At 42.2% G+C, this 16,221-nt stretch overlaps 1 protein-coding gene across 1 annotated transcript in view; it reads left to right on the forward strand.

Moving 5' to 3' along the window:
• The first annotated feature begins 4,202 nt into the window (after window positions 1–4,202).
• Window positions 4,203–16,221, forward strand: part of TMEM154 (transmembrane protein 154) — a 40,594-nt gene continuing 28,575 nt past the window's right edge. Inside the window, exon 1 of the mRNA XM_014780216.2 lies at window positions 4,203–4,441. Within this exon, the coding sequence (XP_014635702.2) occupies window positions 4,339–4,441 (103 nt within the window). The 5' untranslated portion in view covers window positions 4,203–4,338. The remainder of the gene's footprint in view (window positions 4,442–16,221) is intronic.

A 16,221-nucleotide genomic window follows, 5' to 3' on the forward strand; every position in this document is an offset into this window, starting at 1 on the left:
GGGACCTTCACCTGCTCCCTGTACCCTCCTAACTGGCTTCAGAGTGATTTACAGGCCCCACCTGATGTTACCATTACCCTGTCTGAGGGCCAGCCCCATTGTTGAGCAAACACTGCAGAGCCATCAATTGCCACCAGCTAGCATTTAAACAGAGAAAGAATCCCCAGAAAGTGTGTACAAGTGTGCCATTGTGGGTGTGAGCACGTGTGTACATTTATGAGTATGTGGGTGTGTGTTGAGAGACTGAATATACGAAAGGACAATGGCCAGATGATATATACATAAAAACAGAACTCCGACCCACAAGCTGCAGCAGACAACCTGGGAAGCCAGCCTGCTATAAATCAAACTTGTAGGAAGTCAGACCCTATCTCCAGCAACTGGTCCAGGAAGCTGAACAAGAATTCCTGTAACAATCGTCCCTACTCCCCCCTACCCCCGCTGCTTCCTATTTAGGAGAAGCAAATATGTACCCCTAAGCAATCCCTAGAACCAATAACTGGAACTCACTTCTAGCTCCCCATGCCAACACTTCTCATCAGGGCATACCTGAAGCCTTCCCCTTTTTCCACTGTAGAGCTTTCCCTCCTCTGCCTGACTTTGAGGCTCTGCCGAAAGGTAAGTGATGGTGGCTGTCTCCCTGTTATAGCAAGCTCAGCATAGATAGCCTTTGCTGTTCTCATTTGGTTGGTCTTCATGTATTTCCCCAGTGTACATGAATGTGTATGAGCATGTGTGTGAAAGAGAGCTGTGTCTACTTGTGTGAGCGTGTCTGTGTGAGTGCGTGTGCCTGTCCCTGTGTGTTGGGAATGGCAAAGTTGGGGGCTCAGGGGGAATGCAGAGGGGGAGGCTCCTCTCACTCTAAGATCTTATCACCTCTGGGTTTGCTCCCGTGGAGTCCCTCCTCCCTTGGGGCTGAAGGGGAGGGAGGAGAGGGTGAGGAGGAGGCAGGAGGGAAGGGAGGAGGAATTGGATTAGAGTCATTTCTGTAACACAGAGAGTTGATTGTAAAAGCCAGACTCTTGTGTAAAGTAATAAGGAGTCCCTAGACCCAGTAACAGGTTCCTCCTCCTGCCTTCCAGAGCAGGAGCATGACGAGGCCTCAGGGCATTTCCTAGGCTCCATACTTCATCCCTTCCCTTCCTCCTTTCATTGTTGAAAGCCAGTGGCAGGGCCGAACTGACATCACCCCTGCCTGTGTGCCTGCCATTCGCTCTAGAGGCTCCCCGGGGCCTCGTGGTTGTGACTGGGGCCCTGACTTCCTGCCACGAGTGTATCAAGATTTAATCTGAGGCCAGGCAGCCACTTGCCAAAATTAATGGTTGGTAAAATTAGAACAAACAGAGGTAAATAGCCCTTTACCTAGCACACAGTCTCCCTGTGGTTTTAACTGCAGCAAGATCACTGAGGTGCTACCATTTTTTGATCCATGATGGTAATTTTCTGCCCCCTAAGATCAGCTTAATCATGCTAAGGGTCTTAGAGAGCACAGGGGTCAAAAGCAAATTACATGGTTGTGCAGAATTTCTCCACGGCCAAGATTTATTCTGCACATCATTCTAACTGATGGAGTGTTGCGCTGCTCAGAAGCAATGCATGGCACACTTGTAGAAAGTGTGAGGAATGGTGTGGCCACACCTCAAGGCTCCATGGAGGACTATAGAGTAAGACGGTCTGTGGTCCAGCCACAGATACCTACTCTGCAAAGCCTCCAGCAAGCTGCAGTTTTAAAGTCAAAGAAACGGAGGCTGACACCTTGCCCTAGCCAAACCCACATGTCTCAAGCCTGAAATCCAACAATGGTCATAATAGGGAATAAAGGATAAAACAAAGAGAACTTCCAAGCCCTGGACCTTCTCTCTTGCATGTGTGTTTCGCAGCTGGAGAAATGCATATTAGTACAGGAATAACTGCCAACCAATCTCAGAGCTAGAGGGTCTCAGAGCCAGCGGTCTATTGACTTGCTCAGTGAGAGTTTGATTAATAATTCTTGCCCTGCTGTTTTCCAATCAATCATCCAGTTTTGAACTCGTCTTTTTTCTTCCACTGTATGTTCCGTATTGTCACCTAAAGTGCAAAAGCATATTTTATCAGGAGTTGACTTAATCGCCAGTTTAAAACATTAAAGTGCATACAGTAAATCCATTAACAAACTGATCATTACATGAATCACCAACCTATTTCTTGTGGATAAGGACTGAGATAAACAGTGACTAATGACCTTGAAAAGCAGCAGTGTGCTCAACAAAAAATGAACGGCTATGTTAGAGGCTGAGGAATTCCAGTCGCCTCGTGTGTTTACGCCAACCAGACCACTCAAGATGACACCTTCCAGTTGGTGGGGACTCATGGGGACCTGCAGGCAAGCAGTTGGAGATGAGATGGGTGTCTGATGCCTCTATTTGCTATCTCTCTTGACACCACAACAAGCAAGATTATGAAACTGCATTCTGCAGTGCCTAGGCCCTAAACCTAAACCAAGGGAAGGACTTCAATTAAAATACAAAAATCTAACACTCTCTAATCTTCCCTGCATACTGGTCTAAACAGACACCTCCTTCCTGCGTTGTTTCAATTGGGTGGGATTTCTACCCCATTCTAATCCAACTCAGTACTATTCTGCTTGCTGTTAACAACCTCTGAGAAATTTATTGCCATGCAAGAAGAAAGAAAGGTGAAATGCAGATTTTTTTCCCCCTGAGAGCATATTCTGCTTTGGAAATGGGCCCTTTAAAAGATCATTTCTCTCTTTCTTCTCTTCTCTTTCTCTCTCTCTCTCTTATCTTTCTCTCTTGGTAAGAGAGGTAAGCTCCCTCTGTCAAGCTCTTTGGTATTTTCCCAAAGGAGTTGAAAACTTATGTCCATACAAATACTTTCACACGAATGTTTATAGCATCTTTATTCATAATTGTCAACGTTTGGAAACAGCCAAGATGTCCTTCGGTAGGTAAATGGATAAACTGTGGTACATCCAGACAATGGAATATTATTCAGCACTAAAAAGAAATGAGCTATTAGCTATGAAAAGACATGGAGGAACCTTAAATCATATTACTAAGTGAAAGAAGCCAATCTGAAAAGGCCGTATACTGCATGATTCCAACTCTATGACATTCTGGAAAAGGCAATACTATGCAGATAGTGAAAAAATCAGTGGTTGCCAGGGGTAGGGGTCTGGGGAGGGATGAACAGGTAGAGCACAGATGATTTTTAGGGCAGTGAAACTATTCTATATGATACTATCACGGTGCATTTGTATCATTATACATTTGCCCAAACCCACAGAATGTGCAACATCAAGAGAGAACCCTAATATAAACTATGAATTTTGCATCATTATGATGTGTTAAGGTAGGTTCATCGATTGTAACAAATGTATCACTTTGTGGTGGATGTTGATAATGGAGAAGGCTGTGCATGTGTGGGGCAGAGGGTCTATGGGAAATCTCTGTACCTTCCTCTTAATATTGCTGTGAACCTAAAACTGCTCTGAAAAAAACTGAAGTCTTTATAAAGAAAAAAACAAAATAAATAAAAAAAACCCAAACACTAAAAATCTTTTTTTTCTGGGGAAGTGGAGCACACCTTCAGGCACGGTGTAGCATTGCCCTTTATCTTCCTATGAGCCTTGTAGAGAGGGGGCATTCAGGGCCCAGGGAGGAGGAGGTGCCTGGCTGGAGGGAAGTGGCCTGGCCATTTTCCGATGGTGCGGGTGTCCCTGCCATCTGGGCCTGCACTGTCCAACACACAAGCTACTAGCCACACAGAGTTATTCATATTTGAATTAATAAAAATAAAAACTAAAAATTCAGTTTGCACCAGCCTCATTTCAAGTGCTCCTCAGTCTATGTAGCCATGGACTGTGGGTTTGGACAACCCCAATCTGTGGGTTTGGCTACTGTATTGCACAGCGCAGCTTTAGAACATTTCCATCATCTCAGAAAGATCTACCGGATAGCACTGCTCTCGACTCCAGGCAGCCCCGGAGACTCACCTGGGGGTTGAGTAAATCGCAAATTGAGAATTCGTCCAGGACCTCCAGTGGCAGATCCTGAATGACATCTGAGCAAGGGATACTGTTTCCACAGGGACAATTTCAAAAGATGGAGGCCCGTGGCAGGGCCGGGACTGAAAAGGGCTGGAGAGGCGTGCTAACTGAATCAGTGCTTGAAGAGCAACTTCTCTTTTGCAATCCTTGCTGGTCTGACAGGCTCCTGCAGAATTACATCACTTCCTAAAAAACAGGCAAACACCTCTCCTTCAAGTTAGCACCGACCCAAACAAGCAGGAAACAGGAAACGTTCACGTTTCAGGGAGGCTGAAGCCCAGCGCAGCATCATGCCGGAGCCGCGAGAGCCCAGGGGAGCTGACATGAAGGCTCCCCGCGCTGCCCTCGTCCTCGCCCTGCTAATCGCGCTCCTTCGCACCCGCCCGGCTCAGGGTAAGCTCCCTCCAGGTTTTCCACTCCAGGGAAGGAGGATAACGAAGGCTTGTTTGGTGCCCGAGGCTACACAACTCTGCCGGGGAGGGTAACACCCTGAAAAATCTAATCCTTTCCATGAAAGAAGTGGAGAAAATTAGAACTGTCTTTTTTGGAGGGGTGCGGTGGGAGGGTGGACGTGGCTTTCCCTGCAGCTGGCTACTGGCGTTCCAGCCCGCTCACTTAATTTAACCTTCCTGCGGTCTTTGTCTTCCAATATACGTGGGTCCCTGTCTGTAGTTTACCAACTTTAATGGGCATATTAAGAAAACTGTAAACTCTTTGGCAGTTCATGTAAAAGAACCTTTCAATCAGCTGAAACAGAGAAATAATGAATTTGCTTTTAATAATGTGGGCTGAGAAGTCTGCCAGTTCCAAAAACTCCTGGAAAAACTCGGGTATGGAAATTTACTACTGGAAAGTGTACTAAAGAAAAACCATAAGTTAAAAAAAAACAACAACGTAAACAGGAAATTATTTGAGGAGTTACCAGGCATCCACTCTAACTTATCAAGAAAGATCTTTCATCTGCTTTTCTTTGATCTTGTTACTTTGGAGGACAGTTTCTTTGCATTGATTGTTACTAACGAGGCTTTGTTGAAAGAAACAATGTGATTGTAGCAAATCAAAGGTATTGGAAGAGACAAAGTATTAAATCTTGTTATTTTGAGCTAAGAGCAGCAACTGATTTATACACTTTACTGCAGCTTCAACAAGCACAATCACCCGCAATTGCCTCTCAGGTTTTGTTGACTTGCCCTTGGGTAAATAAACTCGTTGGCCATGGTTTCTGTCAACGGATGCTCTCTGCTTCTAGTGTAGGGCAGCGTTTCAAACAGAAGGAAAGTTCTCAAGCTCCAGTTCTTTAAATAGGATGGGGGGCGTAAGGCACTGACCTACCAGATGTGGCAACTTCCTGGAGATTAGCAGTCAGCACCCAGTCACCCCCACCCACAAAGTTCTCTTTCCCTGGATGCTCTCCACGTGGTCTCTCCAGGCATCTGAGGTGGAAAACGGAAAGTGAAAGGCAAACCATTCCAACTGGAAAGATGTTCCGTTGAAATTGAGATTAACGTTCAAAATTAGTTTGGGGGGCGATGTGTTGTTTTATGCACAAAGTTTCGGAGCTGGAAGGGAACTTAAAGATGATGCAGCTCAAGCCTTACCGGGGGAACAGGTGAAGAACTGAGGTGGAGGAGGGTGGGATGTCTGAGTCCCACTGCTAGTCAGCTCTTCTGACTTGGACTCCAGGGTTCTCTCCTCTCCCCTCTGGGGACTGACCACACCCCCTGCAAGACCTCTAGACCAGACTCCTTTCCTCAAACGGTGTCCCTCAGCACCCAAGGCAGCGGAGCCCACCCATCCCACTGCCACCTCTTTTAACACTCTCAACGCGACTACAGGTGCCTCAAACACATCCCTGAGAGTAATATTTAACTTTGCCTGAGTGTTATCTCGAGCTTCTGAAAAATGATTGAATCCAGTGTCTGCAATTCAGAAGATGCAAAAGGATAATCTGAAGAGACTCAGTAAAAGTTCTCTTTCTGATGCTCATGTCTGATCATGTGAGTCTTCCTCTTAAAGACCTTCGGTTGCTCCTCATTTATGGCCCTTAGTCTCTCACTTCAATCTCCTTTCCAGTGGTTTCTCCTTCCATGTGCCTTCCCACTCCCCAGCCACAGTCCCCTCTAGTCACACTGAATGCAGCTACAGGCCTCTGTGACTCTTGTTGAAAGTGAGCGACAACTTCTCTTTTTTCTACTTAGTGAACTCCTATGCAACCTTAAAAGGCTCAGACTGAATGTTACCTCATTCTTGATGTCTCCTCTCACTTCCCCTTCCCTGGTGCACTGCTTTTACCCCCTGTTATGCCCCCGTAGACCTAGACTTCTGTAAACACAGCTAATTGCTTTGAATCATCATTGTGTATATGTCCATATCTCCCACCAGGCTGAGAGCACCTCCAGGGAAAACCGTCTTTAGTTTATCTTTGACTTCCCCAAACCCTGTAAAAGCTTAGCATAAATTAGGAACTCAATAATTGTGGCTAAATATTAAAATCATCCTAGAATGGATATGAAGCTGATCACCAAAGACTGCTGAGCCCCTGACAACAGGTAGTGTTAGAATGTCAGGAGAAGTCAAAGACGAAAAGCTGCATTTCAGTAAAGTGCAGGAATATTGAGCTAATCCAACATACTTCCTGGGGCCTGCCTGAATTCCCAGTGTCTGAAAATACACAGAAAGCTGTATAATCAAAGCTTACTACTTTGAGATTAGTCAAGGAAAAGGCTATTCTAAATTAAAGACCAAATATATATTTTTAAATTAATTAATGTATATCTTTTTGAGCTAATGGTGCCTAGGACATTAAGATGTGAGTTAGTTTATGGGTGTCACACTTGTATTTCCTTGAATTCTTCAAAAAATATCTTGGAGATGTTTAGTAGAAGAGTCCAGTCCACTGAACAGCCTGATTCTCTCCCTTGCAAGCATATTCCAGGATATATCTCAAATCAAGCCTTTATTAACCAGAAACAGGCAACATAATCTAATACCTGCAGTTACCTGGACCAGCATCGTTACCTCTGAGTCAGCATCTTTTTATATAGATAGGGAGCCAGATGCAGAATTGATCACTATCCCAAGTAAAATAATCCACTTAGTCATCACCAGGAGAGAAATGAGAAAACAGCTTTTCTGGGATTTTGACCAGACAGATGAGCATAGTTAAAGAAAGGATCTGGGCCTAGGTATCTTGGCCAGTGTAGAACAGTAAGAAAGTTCAGCCTCAAGGTGATATTCTGCCCGTGGAGTGGAATGGAGGGAGGCACTTCCATCTGGTTCTTCACTCCGTGCCCTGTCAGTGTCAGCTTACCACTATCAGAAAGCTAAAAGCAACTTCCCAGATGCCAAAAGCATGAGATTCATTAGCTGCTACAGCAGAATGGTTTGTAGAAATGAGAACTAAAGGGCATGAGGCAAAAACAAGGAGGCTGTAACTGTGCTGGTGGCCAGAGTCGAATGCTGGGTTTCACAGGAGGACTGGGAGGTTTTCTGGGCTATTTCAGAACAGTAAGAACCGTATAATTATTGGATGAACCTTGAGAAGGAGAGAAAGAATAGAAGAAAATACTAGTTGCATCAGTGAAGTTGCACTTTCTGATACTGTTCTTGTTTCAATGAATGTGACTTCCATCTGCTATCTCCTGGGACAGTCCCAATTTCAAGTAGTAATAATGATAATAGCAAACACATTCAGTGCTCACTATATGCCAGGCATTGTTCTAAACACTTTACATACACTAACTCATTTAATTCTCATAACAACCTTATATAGTGGGTACTATTACTCCTGTTTTACATATGAGAAAACTGAGGCACAGAGAGGTTAAGTGACTTACCCAAGGTCACATAGCTAAGTAGTAGATGTAAGTAAGATTCAGCCCCAGGAGTTCATGCTCTAACCATACCCTCTATTACTTCTGGGTTTTCAGGCTCTGCCAGGCTATATGTCTACTTTTAGGTTTGGAAAAATATATATTTGATACCTTCCCAACCATAGATGTATCACATAAACTCTTGGCCGGGCTCTAAGGTTACCATATGTTAATAAAAGAGCTGTATTTATTTGGTTGGGTCAGAGACTGGCTGACAGGAAAAGGGATGGTGAGAGTTGGGTTAAACTTCGGCCTGCAGAGGGGGAAGGGAGGGGCTGAAAGGTGCAGAGTGAGCCACAGAGAATCTGGGGATTAGCATAATTAATACCAGAAGCAGGAAAAACAGAATGTTGAAGTCACTCAGCTAGAGGCGTCAGGGTGTGGGAACCAGGGAGAGAAAGCACAGCCTTCTGTCAGGCAGAGTCGCTGTGGGAGAGCCCTGCTGAGAACTGACCCTGAGGACCAAACACCCAAAAAACAAGAGAGAGGGATTTATTGAGGCTTAAAGTCCCTCTTTGTCTAAAAGGGTGACCCAGGAAACCAGAAGAGGGCAGGATCTTGGCTGGGATCAGCTCAGTTCTATAAAGAAACAATGCAACCTGCAATTTGCCTACCTGTGTCTTGTTTGCACCACCCTCAGATGTTGGCAAAGATGTGGAGCAACGGGAACTCTGCACTGCTGCTGGGAGGGTGGATTAGTGCAATCTTCTATTCTATCCTGCTGCTTAGCCTGTCCATTGGGCTTTTAATTTCAGTTATCATATTTTTCATTTCTAGAAAATATTTTTTTCATTTCTCGAAAATCCTTTTATATGTATATATAGTGTCTTGGTTTTATTTTTTTCTTGTGTTATTTCTTTTTCTGTCTTTTTTTTTTCTTGGTGAGGAAGATTGGCCCTTAGCTAATATCTGTTGCCAATTTTCCTTTTATTGCTTGAAGAAGATTGTCCCTAAGCTAACGTGTGCCAATCTTCCTCTATTTTGTATATGCGATGCAGCCACAGCATGGCTTGATGAGCAGTGTGTAGGTCCACACCCAGGATCTGCCTGCGAACCCCGGGACGCCGAAGCAGAGCACGCGAACTTAACCACTACATCACTGGGCCAGCCCCCTATTTATTTCTTTTTTTATGTTGTTATTTTACACATATTATTATCTATTTGATGACTTTAATCTGAAGTTTATGCAGATCTTATCTTGCATCTGTGGACTCCTGTTCATGAGGGAAATCTTGGGGGCACTGAGGGCAGAACCTGGCACACAGAGGATGGCTCACCCTATTTAACAGAAACCCAAATTTTCTGACCCCATCATCAAGCTACTGTAAATACTTTCCCAATACGGCCTCAGTGCCGTCACCACAAAATAGCGTTTGGAAGAAACGCAGACAGGGATGTGCTGGTCAAGTGCTTGGACCTCAGGCTTAAAGCCCAGCCTTGGGATGGGGAAGGGGACAGCCTCAAGGGTCAGCCTCCAAGAGTCGAGTGAGGAGGTGCCGAAACCTCATTAAAGGTGCTGGTCAGCAAACCAGAGTGAGCAGTGGAGCCAAGTCGGTAACCAGAAGCAGGTAACCAAGGAGACCAAAGTGATTGCCAAGGAGAAAGAAGTAGACAAAACCAAATGCAAAATCAGAGAAGGAGCCAGGGTCCAGATGTCAGAATGATGGTGAGATCAGCCTGGGCTTGGCGCACCTGACTTTGACTTTGAACTTTGCCAAAGTCATTGCAACTGCTTTTCTTTCTTTATTTTTATCCATGGCCTGTGTTTTGACCCAGTAGATGGACAGGAGCACCCTGAAACCATTATATAGCTTCTTACACTTCTGAAGGCCCAAAAGCCTTGTTCTAGGAAATCCCCGTAGGTAGATGAGGCTCTGAATTTGAATTTCCTCTACAATCTTTTTTTTAAACTGTTTTTGGGGCCCTGGGGATTTCCTTCTTTTGTTGAGATTTCTTTATGCATTTAAAAAGTTGCCTCATATTTCATCCACTATTTCTAGGTGTTGCATATTGGGAGAATTTTTCAGGTTATCAACTATTCCAGATTACTGAAAAAGGAAATTTTTCTAGACAACCATTCTGAAGAACAATTTGGAAATATTTAGTTAACTGAAGATGTTCATACCCTACAACCCCAACAATTTACTCCTAGGTATACTACTCCCAGATCACTCACAAATGTGCAGCAAAGAGTCATGCCCGAGAATGTTGATTGTAGCGTTGTTTGCAAAAATGGAAAAAATAGAAACAACCTAAACGTCCATTAGCAGAAGAAAAATGCATGAAACTTGGTATAGTTGTAGAATAAGATATCATAGAACAGGTAAAATTAATGAACTAGAGCCAAATGTGTCAAGATGAATCAGTCTCAAATGTGATGTTGACCAAAAAAGCCAGTTGAAGATTATTATGCACAGAATAATTAAATTTATTCAAAGTTTTAAAGACATTCCAAATTATGCTTATATTGCTTAGGGTCATAGGCATATTTGAAAAGTGTGGGACTGATACACGCTAACTTAGGAGAGCAGTTACCTTTGGGGAGAGTGGGAGAGGAATGAAATCGGGGAGGGGTATGTAGAGGGCCGCAACTATATCTATAATGTTGTGTTTCTTTCAGAAAAAACATGGTAGTCCAGGGGTCAGCAGTCTAAGACCCATGGGCCAAACTCAGTCAGCTTCCTGTTTTTTCCGACCCTTGAGCTAAGAATGGTTTTTACGTTTTTAAATGGTTATATTTTAATGGTTATATAAGAACTTACACAATAGCCTGTATTTTGCCTCTTGGCCCACAAGATCTAAAATATTTACTCTCTGGCCCTTTAAGAAAAAGTTTGCCAAACCCTGCTCTAGCCAATATGGAAAAATTGAGGACGATTAGTGGTGGGTACCCTGTTATTTGTTACATTATTCTCTATTCTTTTTGGTAGGTATACGTGCATAATGAAAAATAATGAGAGAGCCTATGAGTTCTGTTCTGGCTCTCCGGAGTCTCCCTCTAGCCTTCCTCCATCTTTCCTTTCCATAACTCCCCATCTCTTTGAAAGACAGTCAACATGTCTTCATTTTCTCCCTTCCCATTCATTTCTCAACCCACTGCAATCTGCCTTCTGTGTCAAGCACAGCACTCAGATTGCTCCATCTGGGTGACCAGTGCCTCCTAATAGCTAAACCCAAAGGACCCGTTTCTGTCCTTATGTTTTTCTCTGTAACGCTTAACATGGTTAGTCAATTACTGGAACTCTCCTCTTCCGTGGGTCTTATGACGCTATTTTCTTCTTGGTCTCCTATGCCTCTATTTCTTTCCAGTTTTTGGTTATATATCTTTCTCTTCCATCTGCTCATTTCATATAATATTTATCTTTTCTTTTCTCACTCCTTACATCCTTCCTGGGCCATGACAACTACTTTCATGGCTTTCATCTTACTCCTCCGCCAGTGATTCCCAATCAATCACCTCCAGCAGGCCTATCTGTCCAACTCTAGGCCTGCATTTTCATCATCAGTTCTCCTTGGATTTGTCACAGGGGCCTTAACCTCAGCAAGTCCCAAACAGAACACATTCTCTGCTCCCTGCCAGTTTAGACTCTTGTTAGCTGTCACCTAGGTTACTTCATTAACTTTTTGACTAGTCTCCTTGTCTTTAGTCTCATGTCCATACATTTTCACATAACCTTTAGAGTGATCATTCTACAACAAAAATGTAATCATTTCCCTCCTGTACGTATCCCTTCAGTGGTTTTTCATTTCCTTGCGACAGATTCCAAACCCCTTGGCATCATTACAAGGCCCCTTATGAGCTGGTCCTGAGTTCCTTTTCCACTTAACCCTTGACACTTCCCACCGTGTGCCCTATGATACAACTACCTGAATGTGCCAAGCTCTGTTGGGCCACTAAGCCTTTCCATGTGCTGTGCTTCAACTGTAATGCCTTTCCTTGCCATTTTCTTGATGAACTCCTGAGATTCAGTTCAACGGTCACCTTCTCTGTGAAGATTTCCCGAATCCTCCCCCAGATGCGATGAATGCCTTCCTCTCTCACGTCCTCATGGCACTCTGTACACAAACCATTATGGCATTTATTAAAGCTGTATTATATTTATTGATTTGTGTGCCATTGTACCTGCTTAACAGTCACTTCCCTGGGAGGCAGGGGCCTGGTCTCATTCACCTTTATATCCAGGGCCTAGAATAGTGCCTGGTATATAATAGGCACACAACTGACTGAATGAATGAATGACATAAAATTTATCCTGTAGCCGAAGACTTACTTGTATTCATGACAGATTATAATCAGTAATCCTTTAAATAATGAAATGAAAGTATGATAATACCTGGATAAATGTGATTTTTAATTAACTCAGTTTTATTTTATTCCAAAATGTTACCTATCCAAATCTTTTTACTGATGAATAGTTTACTTCTATCTCCTCAAATCAAAACAGGCAACAATTATTGTTCCCCCTTTCTGTAGAGAATACCACGTAGCTGTATCTTGAGTGGCGCCAACAAATGTTATCCATCTTCCTCTCAAAATATAGATGGCAATTTGCATGATAATTCGAAGAAAGGCGAGGTAGTTACATTTTGGGGAGACTTTTGAAAAGAAAACAAAGGGTATACAGTTTCCATAGACACTAAATTTCAAGCCAGTAAGAGCTGATTTGAAAATTTGAAAAAGAAATAAAATTTGTGTAACTTAAAGCTACTGGAAAAATCTGCCTTAGGTGGTAAAGACAACACAGAAACATTTCCTGAGAAATTGAAGATGGTGGTTCAAAAGGAGAGTTATTTGCTAGAGCAGGGTTTGGTTGGTCATGTCGTTTGGTTTCTTTTCCTTAAAACAAAACCAATTAGTCTAGTTTGTTTTCAAAATTTGAAATTTTTTCTGTTTCTTTGTTTCATATGAATTGAAACCATCTTTATTATTTCCTACTTCCCACCCCATTGGAGTTTTTAGAAACAGGAGTCCAGTGGTTACTAGGGTTTGCTGATATGTTCTTTATTCCCCCTGACAACACTGTTTACTAACTTAAAAATTTATTTATTCTTTTCTAAAAATTATGATTGTTTATTTATGATTAAGATTGCCAGATGTAGCAAGTAAAAATATAGGACACCCAGTTAAATGTAAATTTCAAATAATTGTTTTTAATGTTAAGTACATCCCATACAATTTAATATAAGTATAGGACACACAAATATTGCATGGGACATATTTATACTAAAAAATTATTTGTTGTTTATCTGATGGTCAAATTTAACTGGGCATCCTATATTTTATCTAATAACTCTATTTATGATTATGATTATCTTTTGTCAATCAAAGACCATCCCTATACTGGTTCATCACTAAGACCTCAGACGTATTGACTATGTAGCCAACTATCAAATATTAGAAGAATATTTAGGCTGAGTCCTAGATCATTCAAATAACAAGTAAAGATATCATCACTGGAAAAAAAAATAATAACCAAAGATCAAGTAGAATAAAACCAGGAATCCAAGAGTGGATCAACTTTAGAGAATCTATTATTAATGTAATTTATCGTATTACAAACTAAATGAGAAAAAAATTATGGGATTATATTAACAAACGCAGAAGGAGTGAGCATAGCACGTCAGTAGCTCAAGCAGCAGTACTAAAATTCTGAGGACTTAAGGCCTGGTAGGCTGTCCAAGGTGGAAGGGCAGGATTGATGTCTTTCAATGCACAATAGGATCAGAAACTAGCCAGCCTTAGAGAGCTGTTAAGGGCTTTGCTGACCCTAGAAAATCCGACCACCATTTAGCTCCCCTCAGACACCACTTCAAAGACCTCAGGAACTTGCTTCCTTCTTGAGCCTCGTGTAAGAAAACCTCAAACAATAAGCAAACTCTTGCTCCCTGCTCCCCCATAGGCTGGCGATGGGGAACTCTCCCGTCCCTCCTGCCACTCATGGCTAAGGCGCATTGGCCACGGAGAAGACCACATTTCCTTTCCCTGCTTTCTTGGCCTCTAATTTATCACAAACATATATCTACCACTGAGCCCACCTGGCTTATCCAATGGGCAGGCATGTCTCTCTTCCCTAGTCAGAGGGAGGCTGACGTAACAGTCCAGAGACAGGCCAAGGGCATGGCGAGGAATACTTGTTTTCGAGTTATTTTTTTTAATTATCATTTTGAAATTGGTTATTCAAAAGAGATATAGAAATATAATAAAAATAGAAAAGTTAATAGTAATAATAACTTTATTATAATGATAACTTAATGATTAAAAATTATTAATGGTTAATATGATTAATAATGATAATAACTCATTTAATAAACCTTTTAATTATGTTAATAATGATAACTATCATTTAATAATCCTGTTTTTCATTTTAAAGTACTTTTCTGTCTATTATCCCAATGATAGTAGAAAGAATTTTTATGTTAAAAGTGTATATGCATTCTGTCCCATAAAGATACGTACATTCCTTTAAACCGTCAAGTACTACGGGCCAGAATAGGATTCCAGTGCACAACAAGGTAGTTGGATGGTCAAAAATGCAGCTTCCCCAGGTGAGTGACTTCAAACCAGAGACAGCCTTAGGGTCTGGGCAAGTCTGATGAAATATGAGCAAGCTTTCTCTAAAAAAGTCATGGAAATAAAAAGATTAAAACAAAAAAGACATCAGAGCATTGTAGGCCCCATTGTGGGATGTGTTTTAATCTGATAATAAATTGCCATTGCAGGTGTGCTTCTCAAGGCAATGAGGTAAAAATACAACCAGAGTTCACAAGTAAATTCCCAGAGCAGACTGCTGCATCAAAGCGTTTTACCAGACGACCCTCCTCCAAAGAAGTGAAAGAAACATTTCTTAACATTCTTTCAATGTAAGGCATTGTCGCCTTTAGTCATCTGAGGGCTGAAGAGAAAGGGTGTACAAAGCAGTTTAGCTTCACCTAAAATGCCCTTCCATGCTTAAAATCTGCTGTTAATCTTCAACACTTTTGCCTTACATCTGTTAACCAGCTATTTATTCTGACCATATCTTCTTCAAGTGAGTAAGTCAGGAAAAACACATTAAGTGAATATTTTCACTTAATAAAAATTGTCAAATACATAGTACAACAGAGCTTACAAGGAAAACAAGAATCCCTCCACTTCCCTAGTCCTGCTCCCAAAGAGAATTGTCGCCTGGCCTTCACATGTGGGAGACCATGTGAAACACCATGAATCCCCCTGCCGAAAAAAACAAACAAAAAAAACTAGAAACATGAAGTTTCTTCATTGGGGATTCAGAACTCTACACTAAATAATTCCTCTCATTCCCCCGTATTTCCTTTAAAATTCAGATAGCTTTTGAGAGAAACCCACCTTAGATCCCTCTTCTCTTTGTGACTAAGAATACACTGTGTGTGTTCCTGGAAGGGGCTTAGGGTTAGGATTAAGGTTAGGGATACTTAACAGATACAGGGAGGAGGAGATCAGACTCTTGATTAAAAGGTAAGAAGTATACTAACATTTCACCTCAGACTAACCTGGCCTATTTCACATTTCCTAAGCAACGTTTTATGGAATGGCTGCTACACAGCAGACAGGGTTCCAGGTGCAGACAGGGATAGACATAGTACAAAACAGTGGAAGAGACAGAGAATAAACAAGTACACGAATGAAATGATTTCAGATATAAACAATAAGTACTGTTCTGAAACCAAGTAGACTAGAGACAGGGCAGAGTACTTCATAGCTCCATCTGCGCTCCCTGCAGGGTGGTGTCTCAGTGGCCCAAGACCGAAGAGCATCATCCATCCACCTGGTGTTAGTTAGCGCTCCTTGCATCAAGCACTGTTATCCTCCTACGGCCAGGTGGGAGCCTGATGGGTCTGGGAAGGGCATTTTTTCCCATTTTGTTCCTGTTTTGTCCCTGGCCATATCACAGCTTCCACAGATGCTGAAAATTGATTTTTTAGAAGATATCAGAGCTGAAGAGATAGACTATTTGATGGGTGCATATGCCTATTAGTTTTGCTCCCAAAGCCTTCTTTCTGTGCAGGGTTCTCCAATTGCCTTAAAGCTAATAAGGACTGTCTTCCTGAATAACAGCAAATTAAAATAAAGCCAACTGAGTTATGATTTAACTCAGTAATTCTCAACCCAGCATACGTACTTACTGGAATCATTTGAGGAGCTTTTAAAACATATCATTGCCCAGGCCACAGCCTTAGATATCCTCAAGTAACTGATTCGAGTGGAGCTTAAAAATCACCAGATGTTGGCGCACAGTAAATGTTGAGAACAGCAACAGGTGTGACTCATAATTAAACATAACT

This window comes from Ceratotherium simum, chromosome 12 (genome assembly GCF_057802395.1).
Source record: "Ceratotherium simum simum isolate JZ-2026a chromosome 12, ASM5780239v1, whole genome shotgun sequence".
NCBI classification, from domain to species: domain Eukaryota; kingdom Metazoa; phylum Chordata; class Mammalia; order Perissodactyla; family Rhinocerotidae; genus Ceratotherium; species Ceratotherium simum.